Source organism: Euwallacea similis, chromosome 2, assembly GCF_039881205.1.
Source record: "Euwallacea similis isolate ESF13 chromosome 2, ESF131.1, whole genome shotgun sequence".
Classification (NCBI taxonomy): domain Eukaryota; kingdom Metazoa; phylum Arthropoda; class Insecta; order Coleoptera; family Curculionidae; genus Euwallacea; species Euwallacea similis.
The window spans coordinates 196,809-217,640 of NC_089610.1; the positions used below are offsets into that span (position 1 = coordinate 196,809).

The 20,832-nt window shown below is 33.1% G+C and overlaps 1 protein-coding gene, 1 non-coding gene and 1 pseudogene across 3 annotated transcripts in view; 2 read left to right on the forward strand and 1 right to left on the reverse strand.

The window, feature by feature from the left end:
- LOC136419426 (neural cell adhesion molecule 1-like) overlaps positions 1-20,832 on the forward strand; it is a 109,090-nt gene that overhangs the window by 41,870 nt on the left and 46,388 nt on the right. Inside the window, exons 1-2 of one of the 2 annotated variants that reach the window (XM_066405717.1) lie at positions 2,851-2,899; positions 2,969-3,043. In XM_066405717.1, the coding sequence (XP_066261814.1) occupies positions 2,992-3,043 (52 nt within the window). In that variant the 5' untranslated portion in view covers positions 2,851-2,899; positions 2,969-2,991. Of the gene's footprint in view, positions 1-2,850; positions 2,900-2,968; positions 3,044-20,832 lie in introns of those variants that run through there. The other variant, XM_066405716.1, reaches the window with a different exon arrangement.
- Positions 15,613-15,720, forward strand: LOC136419575 (U6 spliceosomal RNA). Its single transcript, XR_010753124.1, has one exon. It is a non-coding gene; the product is annotated as a U6 spliceosomal RNA (small nuclear RNA).
- On the reverse strand, positions 15,704-15,803 carry LOC136419574 (U6 spliceosomal RNA; annotated as a pseudogene).

Consider the following 20,832-nt stretch of genomic DNA (forward strand, 5'->3'; position numbering starts at 1 on the left):
ATCCCCGGTATTATCCTGGCAAAATTTCCTTGGTCCTTGGAACGGTAGAAGGAACACAATTGAATAGCCCGCAAGGTCCTCAAATTTGAACCCATTAGATTTCTTTTTATGAGGTCACCTCAAGCGCAAAGCTTATACCATTCTTCCACGTACCTTGGAAACATTGCGAGAACACATTATCAATGAATACTCTAAATAGGCCCCGAAATATTCCAGAAGGTGCGATAGCGTTTCGAAGCAAACTTTTTTCACTACCAGGAAGTTAACGAACAACATTTTGAACATTTAATTTAAATATTTTTACTTTTATTTCACGGGCAGAAAGACCACATTGGTCGATAGCCCATTTCTTAATTGAGAAATAAAGATTATATATATATATATATATATATATTTTTACTTTTTATGTACCATCGTAGTGTTTATACAGAAGTAAGCGATTTACTTGCCAACGGTTATTTCAGAGTAAGAAATTTTGGTATCACCATAAATCCCTTCAAAAAACCTTCAATTTAATGTATCACTCGATCCCTCTTGCCATTAAAATTTTCAGGGTGACTCTTCTTCTGCCTAGGAGATGAAGGAAATCACCTTCGATTTCTAACAAAATAAAACTTCCCCCTCTATATTAAAGTTAATGTATCCAAGGATTTTTGCATAACTTCTACGTCATCCGAAAAAACAGCTCTGTTTGGTTTTAATCGGCGCACCCTGTATAAAGTTTTGTGTGTGTTCATTTTCGTTTTACGATTTTCTCTTTGTAAACTTTAAATGCATTGGGGTTTCTGTGCGAAAAGCATTCAATTCAATTCCTGATGGTTTGTTCTAGTCTGATTTACCTGCCATATATGATATAAAAAGGTATATGTCGGAATAGCGTTTGACGCGTTTTCCATGTTTGAGGAAAGGTATCTTTTTAATAGCCAAAGAATGAAAAGGCAGACTAGCGAATTCACTACCCCACGACCGCTCTTCTGCTCTTCAATCTATCAACTTCCAGTTCTTTGTCCCTGTTGTTTTAACTTTTCCAGTTCTGGCGAGTCCTTTAAAACCGTGGGAAAAGTACTTACTAGTCCCTATTACAAAGGGACCAATAGTTTAATGTCACCCAAATAACTATCACACATGGCTACGTAGGAGCGTCGTGGTATTAGTGACCTCGCTCGACAATGCTTTTTCTTAAGAAGGCTACCAGCCTGCCCTTCATCTTATTATCTCTTCTAATGTTACATTTGCAGAACTCAAGAACTAATAAATCTCCGACATATGTAATAAGTCTATTTTGCTTTTGCTTCAGTATAGACTATGCGAAATTTTGAATGAATTGAAACATCCGATAATGAGGCAAAGTCCAAATAGATCTATTAGACTCTTTTTTCCATGTATAGCAAATATATCAAAGTAAATCGAAAGATTAGAAAATGAGTTCAATGTAAAGATAGTTTTCAGGATAGAAAGCGCATTACATTCAAAACTTACACAGACAAAACTATACAGAAAATGGCATATAGATTATATTATTATATATTATATTTACATATAGATTCTTTGAAAATATGAAAAATTTTAAAATGGGGAAATGTAGAAATCTTTAAAAAAGACTAGTAAAGTATATGAAAATTGCACTAAAAGTAGAGAATTTCATAGGTTAGATATACACGTCTTTGATAATAGCCACAGAATTAATTAAAACAACACCTTGCATCGTGACCAAGAAACCATTATCAAATGAGCATAAAATAAGATAAAATGCATATATGTTAGTTAAAATAAAATCCGATGGGTAACATCTTGTTAAGTAAGCATCGATAACACTCGATGATTTATACTTGAACAAGAGGTTTAACTCAGACATATTAAAAGCAAGTAAACACTAACTAATAACGTTTAGAGTAATCATTAAAAGCAATAATAAAGTTAAAAAAATGCCGTTAAATTAGGTAAAATGATAAAACAACAGTCACTTACCTCAAATCAGTCTGTGATTTTTTATTAATATACTGATTTGGTGGAATACGTTATGTACTTCTGGAGGCCATTGATGGTAAGCTGTTAATTGGCCTCCAAGTGTAGCACTCCTGATTTCCAATTTACTCACTAAACCACCCTTCCCACTCTCACTCCTGATCCCATCCGGAACTGCTGAAGAGCATTATTTCAAGAGGGAGGAATTTTTTTTTCGTCCTTCTGCAGTCCATTACTGTCTATCCCATGTGACCCTTTTCTTATAGTTTTTTCCTCCTTTTTCTTCTGACTAAATACGTCCCTAATCCATTTTTCTACCATGTTCCAGATCTCCAACATTATATCTACTCTTACCTTGAATGAACCTTTAAGAATAAGGACATGACTTATGTGGAAAAATTATAATTCCTCAGTGATTGATACCAAATATTTTCAGACCGTTTCACATATTTTATGTATTTACAATTCATACACTTTAATTCTATTTTTTTTCTGGACGAAAATTTTCATTAACAAATGTGTTCACAAGTGTTTTTGTCTAAGTCCTTGGTAAGGAGTGAACGTTATTCTCAATTAATTTTACCTAAAAATATTGTGTAACTCCGTGGTTCCAAAAATCCCTACTTGAATGTGAGGCATTATTCCTAAAAAAAAATTAAAAAAGCTCGAACAATCCGTCTAAAGCGTATATCACATGTTTATCTAAAGCTTGGCACAAATTTAAAAATCTGCCGCTTTATAATTTAGTTTAATAAATTGCAATTAAATTGCAATTAAAACAAATATACATGTTAATAATGTTTACTACAGATAAAAAAGCGCCAACTGTTAGGATATCTTTTTCACATAAACAGAAACCAGTTTGACTTTAATAGACTGTAATTTGCAACATATATTTTGAACCATGTAAAATTTACCAGCACTAAACCAGTTTGTATGTATTTGCTTCAATTATAAAGTTATTTTGTGCCTTTGTGCGGTAATATTTGTGTTCTTGTTGCAGATACGAGAGTTTCGAGTGGTGTAATGAAGTCAGCAGTAGTAAGTGGAGGACTTCTTCTTTTGCCGTTTTTGCTAGGTAAGCAACTCGCGCTGTTTTAGATAAAAGCTTCGTTTTAAAATACACCTCAAGGACTTTAATTAAAGTTGCATTCAGTTGCTGTTTTTAAATTTCTGTATCTGCATTGCCACACTCATAAAAATGTATGAAGTGAGTAAATAGTTTCAGTAGCGTGTCCTCTGCTTGATTTATTACTCAGATTCGGGTATCAAGACATGTCTTTTTATTGCGATATACCGCAGCTTTCATTAGATAACGTGACTTCTATTCGAGCAATCTATTATCTGATACGATTTATAGATTCGAATTTATCTATAAATCGTTTGAATGGATTACTTATTTATAGCTCAAGTTGGGATGATATTAAAAATTTCATGAGTATACAGGGTGTCCCAGATAAGGATGAACAGCATGGGGATCTTGGAAACGGTAATAGATACAAAATGGTTTAAATTGGGAAAAAGTTGGGCAATTTAAAGCAAATTAATAATCTGTTTTTATATCGACGAAATTCCGAATGGTTACGAAGATATCCGGAAAAAAACGAATTTGGCGGTTTTCGTTTTTTGCAAATAACTCTTATACGGTTATAGTTAGAGGAATAAAAGTTTTACATTATTAAAGCACTTTTTTGAGAACTGTTTAGCAGTGTTGCCAGTTTTCTTGTTACATCCTTACTTTCGGAGAAAAATGAGTAAACTTTTGATTTTCATATGGGCGTGATATCAATTATTTATATTTTCAAAATCGTCATAAAATTCCCTTTTCAGCCATGCATTACATTTAATATTTTTCTCAGAAACTCTATGAGTTATAGCCATTAAAGCATTTTTTGATAAGTAGGCCATGATTTTGACTTATAGTAATGGTGCACATTAAATAAATGAATGCTGTGGAAACGTCAACATTATTTAAAAGTATAAATATATTACTGGTATCACCCTAAAATTAAAAAAATAATTGTTTCAAATTATATATATAATATATATAGGGTGGATTTTGAAAATACTTACATTGAAATAAACAAAGCGAATTTTGGTATCAAATTTAAAATTTAAATGTTCAAAAATGATTCATTTTGATTATGAGCTCATTCCTGAAATAACATGTTTTGTTTGGTTCAATTTTTCTAGTGCGCTAAGTGCATTGTAATAGTTGCGAAAAAATATCCGAACTCATTTTCCTACATAATTGTGGTTCACCTAATACTAAATAGATTTTTTTCTTATTTCTCTAACTTTTCTCCACTCTCGCTGACCTCGTTTTATAGAAAAATTGCCAATAATTTTTGCATAACGACTTGTTTTCTAAAAATCATATGAGTGATATTATGCGGAACAGCCCAACATCGATAGTGGGGTGCACTTTTAGCACAATATGAAAATTAAAAAATGCAATTTTTAAAGAAAACACTCTTCACTGAAAAATTATCAGATTAATTTGATCCCCAAATATTATTTAGTAAAAAATTTCTGGAATAAAGAAAATTGGCGCCATACACACTGTTTATATAATTTCGAATATTTGTAGGTTCCCTTTCTATTGTTATCTAGACCTAAACGAAACATCTATAATAACTACTGGCAAAATTGAATTTTCACTTGGCATTGGTGCATTGATTGATACCTGCCAAGTACCTTTCAATAGTTAAAGGATAATTATTGAGATCTACTGAGAAATTACCGCTGTAGTTTTCCATAATTGCATTCCTCAAATGGACAGGTAAATATAGAAGGGAAATATTTCCTATGGGTTTAGGATTCGGTGCATCTGAAACCGGCTCACTTGAGAAAATCCGTATACGATTTAGAATTTAAGAGTGTCCTTGTGTGGTTAAAAGATGTTGATGATCGCGAATGTTGTAAGGAACTCTTTTATTTTAATCTTGACAACTACTTAAATAAACTAATTTGACAAAAAGTAACTATTCACAAAATACTCTAAAAAATAATAATAATTGGTGGTTTGCCAGACCTACCTATGACAACAACCAGATTATAATACACCTATAAATGAACTAATTATTAATAACGTAAAACAGGTACTAACAATTAGCACCTGAACTAAATTACGTGCACCACAATACTCCCCCCCCAATAACGGAGGTATAATGTTAAGGGTATTAATCGTTACAATATAAAAATATAATTTAATTATGATTAATAATTTATACATTAGCAAAACGTACGGTTTTATCTTTCTTCTTTGTATGGTGATGGATGATTGGTTGGTTGATAAGAGAATCGAATTGATTATTAATTTTTGGATCTTGTGAGATTAAAAATGCAGGTTTTAACCTATCCATGGAAATATTCACTTCCTTATCTCTGACAACAATTGTAAAATATTTGTCTTCACGTTTTTTAACAAGAAAGGGACCTTCATACGGAGGTTGAAGAGATCTCTTTATGGTATCATTCCGAAGAAAAACATGTGTACAAGTGTTTAATTCAGGAGATATAAAAATTTTTCTGTTAGAATGATGAGTAGTTGGAACTGGTTGAAGAGATTGCATTTTTTGTTTGAGGGTTTGTATAAAAGAAGAAGGATGGTCAACGATATTGCTGTCTTGAAAAAATTCACCTGGTAGTCTTAACGTTGTACCGTACAACATTTCAGCAGGAGAAACTCCTATCTCTTCTCGTAAGGTAGAACGTAATCCGAGTAAGATAGTAGGTAAGATTTCTGTCCAGCGTTCAGTTGCATAAGCTTTGATAGCTGCTTTTAATGTTCGATGCCATCTCTCTACTTTGCCATTTGTATTCGGATGGTAAGGAGAAGAACGGGCACGTTTACAGCCTAAAATTTGGGTTAAGGATTGGAAAAGAGAGCTTTCGAATTGACGACCTTGATCTGTAAAAATTTTAATAGGGGTGCCAAAACGACAAATCCAATTGCTATAAAAGCAATTGGCAACGGTTTCTGATGATATATTGGTCATGGGATAAGCCTCTGCCCAACAAGAAAATCTATCAATAATTGTGAGACAATAAGTGAAACCGTTTGAGGGAGGTAAAGGACCTATTATATCAATGTGAATATCATGGAATCTGGAATCCGGAATTTGAATTTGTTTGAATGGGGTAACAGTGTGTTTATGAATTTTGGCTTTTTGACAGTTAATACAACAACGAGTCCATTCTCGGATATTTTTATTCATTGAAGGCCAAACAAAACGGGATGAAATAAGTTTTGTTGTACCTTTAATACCTGGATGAGAAAGATTATGAAATTTATTAAATATAGCTTGTCGAAAATGTTTCGGTATGAATGGGCGAATTCTAGAGTTACTATCGTCGCAGTAAATCAAATTTTGTGTATTAGGAACTTGAAATTGTTTTAAGGTAAGTGATGTAAGTTGAGGATTTCTAAAAATGTGTTGAAATTCTGGGTCTGTTGTTTGAGCTTTTGCTATTTCATCGTAATCTATGGAATTCGGAAAAGAAATGGTTTGAATTCTAGATAGAGTATCTGCTACAATGTTGTTTTTGCCACTTATGTGAAGTATGTTGGTTGAGAATTGTGAAATGAAATCTAAATGTCTCATTTGTCTAGGAGATGCTTTATCAGATTTTTGAATGAATGCATAAATGAGTGGTTTGTGGTCTGTGTAAATTGTGAAAGGTCTTCCTTCAAGAAAATGACGAAAATATTTGATTGCTGAATACAGTGCAAGTAATTCGCGATCGTAAGTACTGTAATTACATTGAGTTTTTGAAAATTTCTTGGAGAAGAAGCTTAAGGGTTTCCATGAGGAATTTACCATTTGTTCTACAACTGCTCCCATAGCAAAATCTGATGCATCCACTGTTAAAGAAAGTGGGGCTGATGAACTGGGGTGATTTAATGTAGCAGCGTTTGCTAAGTCGTGTTTACATTCATTGAAAGCATTCACAGTTTCGTCAGTCCACTTGATTGGTGTTTTGTCATTTTTCTTACAGTTTTTGTGTAAGTCATGAAGAACACTTTGATGATGTGCAGCGTGAGGTAAGCATTTACGATAAAAATTGAGCATTCCTAGAAAACGTCTGAGATCTGAAATTGATTTAGGAAGAGGATAGTTTGAAATGGTGGATACCTTTTCGGGAAGAGGAGAAGAACCTTTTTCAGAAACTTGGTATCCGAGAAATTGAACTTTATGTTCGCCAAAAACACATTTGTTTAGGTTTATTGTCAACCCATATTGGTGGAGACGTTCGAAAATTGTTTTGAGATGCTCTTTGTGCTGAGCTTCGTTTGTTGATGCAATTAGGATATCATCTATATAAGAAAAACAAAAATCCAAATCTCCAAGTACTTCATTGATGAAGCGTTGGAATGATTGTGCTGCGTTTTTCAATCCAAATTGCATCCTTGTAAATTCGAACAATCCAAAAGGTGTGATTATGGCTGTTTTTGGAATGGATTCCTCTTCAACTGGGATTTGATGATAAGCTCTGATGAGGTCAATCGTGGAAAAAATTGTTTTTCCTTCGAGAAAATAAGAAAAGTCATGTAAATTGGGGACTGGGTATTTGTCTACCACAGTAATTGAATTGAGTCTGCGATAGTCTCCAACCGGTCGCCAATCGGAAGAGTTTTTCTTGGGAACCATATGTAGAGGGCTGGCCCAAGGACTATTTGAAGGACGACAAATACCTAAGTTAATGAGGTGTTGAATTTCTTGTTTTGCCAATTTAAGCTTTTCTGCTGAAAGGCGTCTAGGTTTGGAAGAAATAGGAAAACCTTCTGTGAGAATAGTGTGAGAGATGCTATGTTTTAGTGATGAGGGAGTAGATGAGAATTTTGTAATTTCTGGAAATTGAACCAAAATGTCAAAATATTTGCATGAAGAAGGAATTGCATGAACTGATGATGTAGAAAGACAAGAAATTTTACCATTGTTTGTCAGATTAGTTGTGCTGTCGATAATTCGTTTACTGCCCAAATCTAGTATTATGTTAAAATAGTGGAGAAAATCAATTCCAATAATCGCATGATTTGTTTGTGCCACAATAAAATTCCATGTAAACGTTCTTCGGAGACCTAAACTAACTGTAAGAGTCTTGGTTCCGAAGGTGGAAATACATGTGTTGTTGGCCGCAAATAAGGTGTATTGAGATTGATTTTGTTGTATTTGAAAAGATTTGGGTAACAACGAAACATCAGAACCAGTATCTATAAGGAAATGAATACCAGTTAAAGGGTCTTTGATAACTAACCTGTGACTAATTATATTAATGTTTTTTTGTCTATCTTCGTTGGTGTTCGTGGAGATCTTCACTTGGCAGTCCTTTGTACCCGCGCCGTCTGCTGCCCACGACGACGCGATCGTTAGTTTTCCTTCTTGTAATCACAAGGAGACACACACTTGCGAGCTTTTTCTTGGTAATTTTGATGGTACCAGCACCATGAAGAATTTTGACGATCTCTGCTGGGTGAATTGCGTCGAAATTTAGAAGATCTTAATTTCGAATGGGATCTGATTTGCCTCTCTAATTTATCCAAACGTTTAGTGATGTGTTTGAATTCTTCTGAAGATGTATTTTTGTTGATTTCATTGGGACTGCTTGTGCATACCTCTGACTTGATTTGGGAAACTTGGGAAAACTCTATATCAGCAATTTTATCTGCTATATTCGCCACTTCTGATAATGGCAAGGAACATGCCGTTAAAATGGTCTGCATATTGTGAGGTAATCTCTGCATCCAAAGGGTTTTCAACATCTCTTCTTGAAGTGAAGAGCCTCCCAAACTGTTCATTTCGGATAGAAGTATGGAAGGTTTTTTGTCTCCAAGTTGAAGTTGCGAAAAAAGTTTCTTATACTTTTTTTCTTGTGATTCTACGAGGGCATCCAATACCTTTTGACGAAGGGTTTGGAACTTGTTGTTCATGGGAGGTTTAATAATTAGATCTCTAACACAAATCAAACTTTCTGTGTCCATAATTCCGATAGTAGTGTGGAATTTCAAGTCGTCTGAAGTCACTCCATTGATAAAAAATTGTGATTCCAATTGAGAAAACCACAATTCTGGATCTGTTCTACTAAATGGTGGAGCTTTAATGAAGATTCTAGCTTCTTGATCCATAGAGGGCTCGATGACGTTAGCTTCTGGCTGGATGGTTCTAGAACGTGGCATGATTGGATGAGATAGCTTGTGTTCTAGAGGGTTGATGCGTTGAGTTCGGAATCGGGGTCACCAATTGTCCTTGTGTGGTTAAAAGATGTTGATGATCGCGAATGTTGTAAGGAACTCTTTTATTTTAATCTTGACAACTACTTAAATAAACTAATTTGACAAAAAGTAACTATTCACAAAATACTCTAAAAAATAATAATAATTGGTGGTTTGCCAGACCTACCTATGACAACAACCAGATTATAATACACCTATAAATGAACTAATTATTAATAACGTAAAACAGGTACTAACAATTAGCACCTGAACTAAATTACGTGCACCACAAGAGTTTCAAATTTGGTACTAAATATGAAAGCTACGTTTCGCCAGTGGATTAAGAAAATCTTGTTCCTAATAGCAGCAATCGTCGACTAAATTATGGCAACCACGTTGTGATATAAACCAAGGTTCAAATGCCAACTGGGATGCAACAGAAAAGAAAGACAAATATCTCCAAATTTCGTGGAACAATATGGTCTCATTAAAGCCAAACTGTCCCCTTTGTGTCTTTGCCAGTTTTCCATTTTGCAAAACTACCTGCACAGTAAACAGACGAATGTTTATTATATTCTTGTCAGTTTGAAGCCTTTGTTCAGGCTGGGCGAAAATGTAAATTTATTATAACGATTCTTTTGTAGTCATACTACAAATCAGGGAAAATATGTCGCTGAATCCTGCTCGCGATACAATGGAGGATGGAGACATAGCCTTCTGTCTGAATGGAAAGAAAAATGGTGAAAATTTTAGCTAATACGTTAAAAACATTTTTACAATAAATCGCGCTTTGGAAAAGTATTCATTTGAAAGATTAAAGAGGCAAAATGACTTCAGAATCTGTACATGTACGCCTGAAACAAACTTTGTACTTTGCCAGAGTAATTATCCGTGAACGGAAAAAGAAATAGGTTTAGCATGGAGGTCGTTTCGTGCTTCTGTACGATACCTACAAAGGGAAGACGGACTTTAAACAGCACACTGCAGCTGCTGGAATTAAAAAGCTTTCCTCGTTCTTTGTACAAAAAAAGTTTATGAAATCGCAAACTTTGTTCTGGTTCTTTTTTAGGACAAATGCTAACAAGTTTTGTATGTCGAGATCGGATAAAGTCTCCTAATCGAGAACTGTATTTGCTAAAAAACCTTGGTTGTATTACAAATTTGTTTATACCGTGTGTCCCCGGATAAATCAACCAACGAGGTAAAAAGTTTTCAATTTAAATTTTTATTTTTTGAGGTTCAGCCCTGCTTGTTTATAGACATTTTTAACATATTTTTACATTTAGAAAATCAAGTATGTCTTGGAAATTTTCAAAAAACCTATTTTCCTGTAAAGTGTCTCTTCTATGTCAAACACAACATAATGTTATTAAGAACAATTGTTTAGAATCGGAACCTAAACCCATACGCCAAATTTGAAAATTCTTGGCTAATTTTGATATATTTCATTTTATTGTATTTCCCAAATCAACGAATTTTATTTTTACTAATTTTTGTTTTAATAAAATGGTAAACTATTGTCATTAGATAAATTAAAAAGTGTATAATCTTATGCGGGATCCATTAGTCAGATCGCTTTAACTCTTTTGTATATGTAAAAAACTTCACTATTTTCCAACAAGGTCGAGGTACGATCGAGAAGTAGCAAAGTTGTACATAGTGATAGCGTTAGTATTGTTAGTAAAATATTTAGCGGAACTTTAGTTAAATTATCTCTGTTAGTTCTAAGGTGAAAAGAGATGTGAGGGGGTTGTTATACCCCTATAGGATGCTCATGTGTGTTGCAACCTGGTTAGCAGTATTCTCGTTAATTAAGAGGGTTTTGCGATCATCATTTTTGTGTAATATTTATATTTGATGATTGACGTCTCGTTGATTGACGTGCAGCCGCTCCTTGTTGGCACTGGTGAGAAAGTACCAACCAAGTACTATTAGTAGCGCTGTAATGCCGCAGGTGCTATCATAAATCAACAATTACTCTGTAGCCAGAGTACGACACTGTTTTATTACCCTTAGATTTAGTATTTAAGATCGCCCCGAACCTAAAAGGTTCTCTTTCTTTTTACGTACTTTATCTGTACCTATTATCCATGGAGCGGGGATCGAAATAGTGTATCCATAATTGGAACAAAATACTAGACAACAATAACAAAAACTTATACTTATATTAAACTTAAAGCTCCACTAAATTTCCTAAATTTGTATATTTTTCAATACGGTGTCGGAATTCTTTAAAAGCTGCCTGTACGTGTTCTCTAGGAATTAATTGAACTGCCAGTGTAATCCTATTTTTAAATATTTCTGTATCATTTGGAATGTGTTCTTTATAAACTATTTGTTTTATTCTTATTCAAACAAAAATATCCATTATCGTAAAGTCTGAGGATCTGGGCGGCCAAGATGTCTAGCACATTCTCCCAAATAATCTTTCATCGAATTGATTGATTTAGCCAATCAGTAATCATACATATACAGGGTGTTTCCTAACTATGTGTAAAAAATTTAAGGGCGTAATCTTCGATTGATTTTAAGTAAGAAATATCTAATAAACATATGTCCTCAAATGCTTCGTTTCCGAGATACAGGGTATTGAAATGTATCAAGAAAAAACGGTTTTATTCAATATTTCCAAAATAAGTCAATTTGGGTATTTCAATTTTAGTACACAATTATCTAGTAAAAAATATTTACAGTTGTTTTACTTCCCTTGTTCTTTTTTGATAGGGGCACTCCTTTTCAAAGAAAACACAATTTTTTGAGGGAATGCTTTAATGATTATTTATAAGAATTGCTGAAAATAATCATAGCGATTTTAATATGTATTACTATTTACTAACTTGTTTATTGTTTTTTTTTTGCTACTACCACAGCCATAACCCTGTATTTTGGAAACAAAGCATTTGTGGACATGTGTTTATTAGACATCCTTTACTTAAAATCAATCGAAGATTACGCCCTTATATTTTTTACATGTAATTAAGAAACACCCTGTATATATATACAGGGTGTTCCGTGAAGAATGCGCCAAAAAGGAATCTTATAATCTAGACATTAAAATAATAAGATTTAACCCAACTTGCCTCATGAAAATGTTATTCGTTTAGGATATACAGGGCGTTAAAGTTAATTTTTGTATTTGAATTTCTTTAAGTAAATCGAATAGTTTTGAAGATATCTTGTTCAAATTTTGAATCTATGTTTTTTTTAAGACCGGTAAAATGAATATTTCATGAAATTTGGGTTTCGAAAAAGAGGGCGCTAGTTGCAGCCTATAGGGCGCACATTTATGTCCATATTTTTTTACAAATGCAATAATTGTGATTTTAAGAGGTATTTTTGATAGATCTATCATTTCTAAAGATAAAAGGTATACCTCATTTATTTCGCTAATCCAAGCCATTTTCGAAATATGGCGAATTTAAATTTCCATAACGTGTCTAAGTAAGTGCTCGATATTAAGTAAAAACAAATTATTAATAACAATTATTAATTTATTGAAACAGTATATTTTATTTTAGCAAGTGTGAAAAATGTCCACCATTTACTTGAATGCATTTTCGTACTCCTTTTATTAAGTGTTGTCTTATTCTAAATAAATAACCGTCACTATTTTTAATCGCTGTGGCGGCATCCTGGATGCGTTGAAATAATTGGTCACGCGTATTTATCTCTGTATCATAAACTAAGGATTTCATGTATCCCCATAACGAGAAATCCATTGGGTTGAGGTCGGGACTACGAGCTGGCCAAGGTACATCACTTCCTCGTCCAAACCATCCATTAGGAAATTGTCTATTCAAAAAATTACGAACTACAATGGGGTAATGTGGAGGAGCGCCATCATGCATAAAGATGATATTTTGTCTTAACTTCAGCGGTACGTCTTCAAGTAAATTTCCTAATTCAGTTCTTAAAAACTCTAAATATTGAGTTTTATTTATTATTCAATTGTTAGTTCACGTTGCAGAAAACCCCCAAAAAATCACTTTCAATAAGAATTTTCTATTAATATGTGGTGTGGAATTTTGGACGATTTCATAATTGGACCTGTTCAATTACCTGCAAGGCTTAATGCAGAACAATATTTAGAGTTTTTAAGAACTGAATTAGGAAATTTACTTGAAGACGTACCGCTGAAGTTAAGACAAAATATCATCTTTATGCATGATGGCGCTCGTCCACATTACCCCATTGTAGTTCGTAATTTTTTGAATAGACAATTTCCTAATGGATGGTTTGGACGAGGAAGTGATGTACCTTAGCCAGCTCGTAGTCCCGACCTCAACCCAATGGATTTCTCGTTATGGGGATACATGAAATCCTTAGTTTATGATACAGAGATAAATACGCGTGACCAATTATTTCAACGCATCCAGGATGCCGCCACAGCGATTAAAAATAGTGACGGTTATTTATTTAGAATAAGACAACACTTAATAAAAGGAGTACGAAAATGCATTCAAGTAAATGGTGGACATTTTGCACACTTGCTAAAATAAAATATACTGTTTCAATAAATTAATAATTGTTATTAATAAATTGTTTTTACTTAATATCGAGCACTTACTTAGACACGTTATGGAAATTTAAATTCGCCATATTTCGAAAATGGCTTGGATTAGCGAAATAAATGAGGTATACCTTTTATCTTTAGAAATTGTAGATCTATCAAAAATACCTCTTAAAATCACAATTATTGCATTTGTAAAAAAATATGGACATAAATGTGCGCCCTATAGGCTGCAACTAGCGCCCTCTTTTTCGAAACCCAAATTTCATGAAATATTCATTTTACCGGTCTTAAAAAAAACATAGATTCAAAATTTGAACAAGATATCTTCAAAACTATTCGATTTACTTAAAGAAATTCAAATACAAAAATTAACTTTAACGCCCTGTATATCCTAAACGAATAACATTTTCATGAGGCAAGTTGGGTTAAATCTTATTATTTTAATGTCTAGATTATAAGGTTCCTTTTTGGCGCATTCTTCACGGAACACCCTGTATATATGTAGAATTCGCAGGGCAACCGTCGTTTTAAAAGAAACGAGACTGTCGATTATTTAAAGGAAGTTCGTCAATAAATAATTGGTAAAAATAAAATTCGTTGATTTGGGAAATACAATAAAATGTGGGAAATCAAAGTTGTCCGAGGACTTTCAAATTTGATGTATTTTCTTAGGTTCCGATTCTAAACAACTTTTCTTAATAACATTATGTCGTGTTTGGTACAGAAGAGACACTTTATTCTACAGGAAAATAAGTTTTTTGAAAATTTCCAAGACATACTTGATCTTCTAAATGTGAAATTATGTTAAAAATGTCTATAAATAAGCAGGGCTTCAAAAAATGAAAATTTAAATTGAAAACTTTTTATGTTTTACAAGAGTCGGTTCACCTATCTGGCGACACATGGTATAAGGCAAAAATTACATATATTTTGAAGGCTTTAATTATTCCGCAATTAATGGATAAGTCGTATTGTTTTATGTATATGTATAAGCAACAGTGCATTAATAGTAACAACATTGCGAGGCCTCTATAAACGCCGCAGAAATCATCTTCTCACAGTCTAAGCATTGATCCTTCAAACAGGATCTAATCGGTATGTCACTGCCAGTTAATAATTAACAATTAATAGCCATGTTATGAGTGAAGCATGAAGTGGAGTAAGCAAGCTGCAGTAGCTGCAGTACTTGACACGTTTAGCGAGGATTCTCAAGTCAAAGAGGTAAAATTGAGTTTTTATTTGTCAAAATCAAATTTAGGCCATATTTAGGACTCACACGTTTTTAAATAAATTTGACAGTAATAACCTAAATAAATAATTTAATTTCAACAATAGAAATGTGAATAGATTCTGGGGTTATCAATAAGGCAAACATTGTGTAGAAGAATAATGAGGCTAGTGATCAGGAAGTGATATTAATAATGTAACTTCAACTATCTCCACAAATGGTCATAATTATGTAAAATTCGTGGTAAAGCTGCCACCTAAATTTTTACCAACCTACAATGGTAAATATTGTTCGGCAAATTTTTAAAATGAACGACTCTATACATTGATTAGGCCTAGGAATTTTCAAATTAATACATCAGTAGCTACACACAAAACTAGCTATTCTCAACGGAAAGACAGCACTGCTAATATGTTGTATTACATTCACAGGGGTTTTCTTCAGTTAGTGCCAATGGGTCCACACTACATAACGGACACTTTTAGTTTTAGACATTTTTGAAAAATTTAAAAATAGGGCTCTTTCTTATTAAATTTAGAAACTACCTAGATGAGGAAAAATTGAATTTTCTTAAAACATTTTCCACGAAATAAAGTGTCTTACGGGACCATGGAGTGGAAAGGGGTGCTGGGTGGAGTAAACAAAACGTGATTTTGGTGTATATTTGCTTTGGTTAGGTTAGATTAGGTGGTACTCGCTTCGACGGTACATATACTAAAATTGGAAGAATGTAGAAAAGATTAGCATGGCCCCTGTGCAAGGATTACCACAGATAGTATTACCACCTAACCCAAGCTTCACGATTTTTGTTGTTATCCTTGCGCAGGGGCCATGCTAATCTTCTCTGCATCGTTCCAATTTTCCAAAACCACGTTTTGGTTACCCTACCTACCTTACCTTACCCCACCCAGCACTCCCTTTCACTCCACGGTTCTGTAAGACACTATTTTGTGGAAAATTTTTTGAGAAAATTTAATTTTTCCTCATCTAGATAATTTCTAAATTTAATAAGAAAGAGCCCTGTTTTTGAATTTTTCAAAAATCTCTAAAACTAAAAGTGTCCGTTATGTACAGTAGACCCGTACCAATTGATAACCTCCCCTCGAATATGAGATAATACAGTTTATTTGTCAATATTACATTGAGGAGACCATGTTTTTCTATGAATAGTTACTACTGTTTACTGAATGTACACACTTCAGTCTTGTACAAGTTCCGACTTGTCTCTGTTACTTTTCTATAGATAAATTATTGTATCAGTTTAATTTATTCAAAGTAAATCAGTTTCAGTTATTACTTAAACCATCTTTAGTTTTTGTACAGCGAATAAATCGCTCACAATGCACATCCAAAGTGCAAAAATGAATATTAGCCTGCAGGATTTCAATGAAACTTTTTAATCCCGGAGAAACTTAGGCAAAAGAAACATTTTATGAAGAAAAATTGTTGACACATCTATGTCATAAAAAAGCAAAAAAGCGCTGAATCTAGATCTAGAAGACAATAAAGAAACCTAAAAGAGTTGCCGCGGGAGTACTCTCAAAAAAGAATTAAATCCCCAAGACCTTGGCATCTTTGTAAGAGAATTTTATGTGCAACGTAATTACGTTTTGGAAGAAAAGCTATAAGAAATCGAAGAATAGATTTTCCCAAACTATAACAGTTTGGGAAAATTTGAATAACGAATATTGAACGAAAATTGAAACAAATAAATCAATATTCGATAGGAGAGACCTCATGGCTTTACCTGCTTCCAGAATGCTTGAAGTTATAAAATGCTTTCAATTTCATTCCAGAATTGGCAATTTTTAGAACTCTACTGAAAATTCTGGTAATTTTAAAAAATATTCTCCAGAAAATAGGATATTAGGAAACAAATTGCTCTATGTGAATTAGATTTTTAAAACTCACATTATTTCACTTTCATGAGAAGATTTGCAAATGATGCTAACAGAAGAAACCCCCAGTGAATTTAATACTACACATTATATATCTTATATCTTGGCAATGAGAATTTCTAGTTTCATGTGAATACACCAACACACTAATTGGAAAAGTCTTAACCCTCATCACTGTATAGAGCAAGGTATTTCCTACTTTATAACTATGCGTTCTAAATGGTTTCTAGGCATTATGCATGAGCCCTAGAATTGGTTCCTGTCAGCCAAATTTAAAGCACATATTATCATAGAATAATTCGATGATTCTAAGATTAATCCTGTCATGTAGTCAAATTTTTATTGCACATTGTTTATTAACATTGGTGTAATCTATTTAGATACTGTGACAGACTAGGAAATCATTCATAATTATACAATCACTTTCACAGAAAAAGTAGCTTAAAGCATTTCGCTCAAAAAAAATCTATTTTCACCGCAAAAACGTTGATCGACAAGGGAAACAAAACCAGCTGTAAACCTTTTCCTGCACAGAACTTCTTCACTTTCGTTCTGAAGTCGCTTTATATTTATAGCTTGTTATGATTGATTCCCGGCTGTTCTTATCTGGGGGTTTTTTAATATTTTACGAACCCAAAAAAAGCTTATTTAAATTGCTTGAATTCATTCGATCTCGAGATCGTGGATTTCTCACTACAGGTTGGCTCACGAGCTTCTCTTGAAATTCAATTAAAGGCAATATCTCAAAAACAAAATTAGAACGATTAAATTTTAAGTAATTATAATGCCAAACATTTTTGAAAATTTCGAGTAATAATAACGTCAAACTATCAGAAAAATTTGAAAAACAAGTTTAATGCTAATTTTCATTAACAAAACAACTAGGTACCGCAAGAAAAGATTATCCAAATATTTGGGCCATTATATATCTATATTTTGAGAACACTAAAGACTCGTGCAAGAATTCATAAGACCTTAAAAATATTTGTGGTTGCTTTCTCTACTTCTACTGCTGCCATGCACTGATACTTCCTTCCATTTAACTCTGAGTCTTTGCCATTTTATTTACAGATACGAAGAAGATACGAAAAATTTATCTGTCACTTTAATTAACTTCAACTAACTAAAATTTATCTTTGCATATTTTATTCTTCTGTATGTCGTTCTATTTCATCGATTCACTTGATATTCTCTCTACTTCTTCTCTCTAGTATCTTCTCTCTACTTTGCGGCGTTGTCAGGAAAAGAACAAATATGTCGTTTAGATTAGATCATGTTAGATGGATCGAGTAAACATATGGGTTGTTTCGTCATGAAATTTTATTAATTGATTAATTTCTTCCCGAAGATGCGAATTTTCAATTTTCTGTTTGTTATTGGTTGGCTTCTTGGCGACTCTGCGATTTTCCTCAAGTACTTTTTCTTCTAGTTTATGAGTCGAACAGACTGTTTCTTAAATTTTAAATCTGTTATGAAATTCGAAAAGCAAGAACTTTTAAATCTTGGTGCGCTTGTTATCTTAACCATTCCTTTCCTTTTTCTATTCTTTGATTATCCGCTTTGTAGGATTCAAAACCATCGCATTAAATTGACTTTTTTTGGCAAGTTTCCTCATCTTTTTTGTCTCCATTTTTTATTAAAAATTTGATTGGATTGGTATGTTTTCCATTCTATGGTTGCTATTTTCATTTTTAAAAATAGAAACCAGCCAGAAGCAGCCTGTAAGTTTCCAGATCGACAAGAAATGAAAACTCTGAAAAGTGATGTGGTTCTCGATGATATTTAAACTTCATGATTTTTGGATTTTTAAATAGTTTCATTAACTTTAACTTAATTTATTTTGTGGATGATTTGTTAAAACAATGTTCTAGGAAAGTAAAACTGGGAAACTACAGTGTGGCCCAACGTTGAACGGTATAATTGAAAATTTACATTCTTCTGATAAAATTAAGCATATTTTGTTCTATAAACTTTTTTTCGGTCCTTCTTCCTTTTTAAGATATTGACAATCAAAGATTTTTAACTCTTTACATGTTTTCAAACCCTTATACTAAAATTTCTCAAGAATTAAACCTAGTAGGGAAGTCCTGATTGCGCGTTCTGAAAGACGCTTAAATTCTTTTTTTCATCATGTTAAACATAGCACTTAGCATTACTGCTATCCATTTTTAGACGCCTTTAAACAAAAACATCATAATTTTTTCAATTATTCACTTTTATTTTATAACGCTGTAGATAAGCACCAGAAAAACTTTAGTTTGTCCTTTTCTGGAAAACCTGTTTATCATGAGTATCTTCGATTGGTTGCCAGAAAATCTTTTGAAACAATTTGTTATTAAATTCTTTATTAAATTAAATTATTAAATTAATCCCGAGGAAACGCTTCAAAATGGCCTCCATTTTGTACTAAGCAACTTCGACATCTTCGAAGCACAGAACGTGTTGCATTTGCTATCGCACCTTGTCTTATCAGTTAAGAAGAAGCCTGGATTGATGCAATTAATTCTTCTCTTGATTCAGGAGGATCTCTGTAAATCATATCCTTTAAAGTTACCTACAAAAAAAAGTCAAGTGGTGTGAGATCTGGTGACCTAGGAGGCCAAAGTACTGGCCCATTTCTTCTAATCCAGCGCTGAGGATAGTTGATATTCAACCAGTTTTGGACAAGTCGGCTGTGATGGACAGGACACCCATCCAATGAGTGTTTCCTCGGGATTAATTTAATAATTTAATTTAATAAAGAATTTAGTAACAAATTGTTTCAAATGATTTTCTGGCAACTAATCAAAGATACTCATGATAAACAAGTTTCCCAGAAAAGGACAAACTCTAAAGTTTTTCTGACGCTTATCTACAGCGGTTTGAAATAAAAGTGAATAATTAAAAAAATTATGATGTTCTTGTTTAAAGGCGTCTAAAAATGGATAGCAGTAATGCTAAGTGCTATGTTTAACATGATGAAAAAAAGAATTTAAGCGTCTTTCAGAACGCGCAATCAGGACTTCTCTACTAGGTTTGGTTCTTGAGAAATTTTAGTATAAGGGTTTGAAAACATGTGAAGAATTAAAAATGTTTGATTGTCAATATCTTGAAAAAGAAGAAGAACCGAAAAAAAGTTTATAGAACAAAATATGCTTAATTTTATCAGAAGAATCGAAATTTTCAATTATACCGTTTAAAGTTGGGTCACCCTGTATATAATTTTAATATCTTTAATTAATTTGGTCAGTGCCTTAAATCAGTTTTTTTTAATAATAAAACAGGTGCAGCTGAGCAATTCAATGTTCCGGACTCACTACTATCTATTCTGGACAAGAGTTTCCATTCACACCTTTAGGAGGAGTTCACACTCTAGTCTTCGTTGTCTTAAAATCGATAAAAACTTGCCAGAACTGTATTTAGAAAAAAAGATCTTGTTCATAATGACTCGAAAATAAGAATAAAAACGCAATTAAAAAATTTCGCTTTTTTACAAACAACTGGAAAACCAAAAATAATTTAATAAAAGTGCTTTCTTGATCGCCCTATTGTTCTCCTATTTAACATTACATCTATATCTATTACTGTTTACGAGATCTCCATGCTAGACATCCGTATCTTGGGCACACTATGCTATTGGATCACATCTAAAACAGTTCCTCGAAAATTAACGAATCAAGCTTTCAGAACTTCGGTGCAAATGACTGGGTGAAATGCCCTTTCGCCATAATATCAAACCCTTGGTTTGTTCAAGACATAAGACAAACGGCATTAGCCAGATGTTTCTAGGGAACTTAAAGCTTAAATGTTTCATTGCAAGTTCATTACTTTCGGTACGTCACTGAAGTTTCCGGATATTAACCTTTTAAGAATTAAGTTTGGCTCTGAAAGTTTCCATACATTTTGTCATAGTTCAAACGTTACTTAAATTGCAACTTTCTTAGAAATATCAATAAACAGATGAAAAAACATTTCTGATCAATTCTCCCTCTCTCCCTCTCTCCCTCTCTCCCTCTCTCTCTCTCTCTCTCTT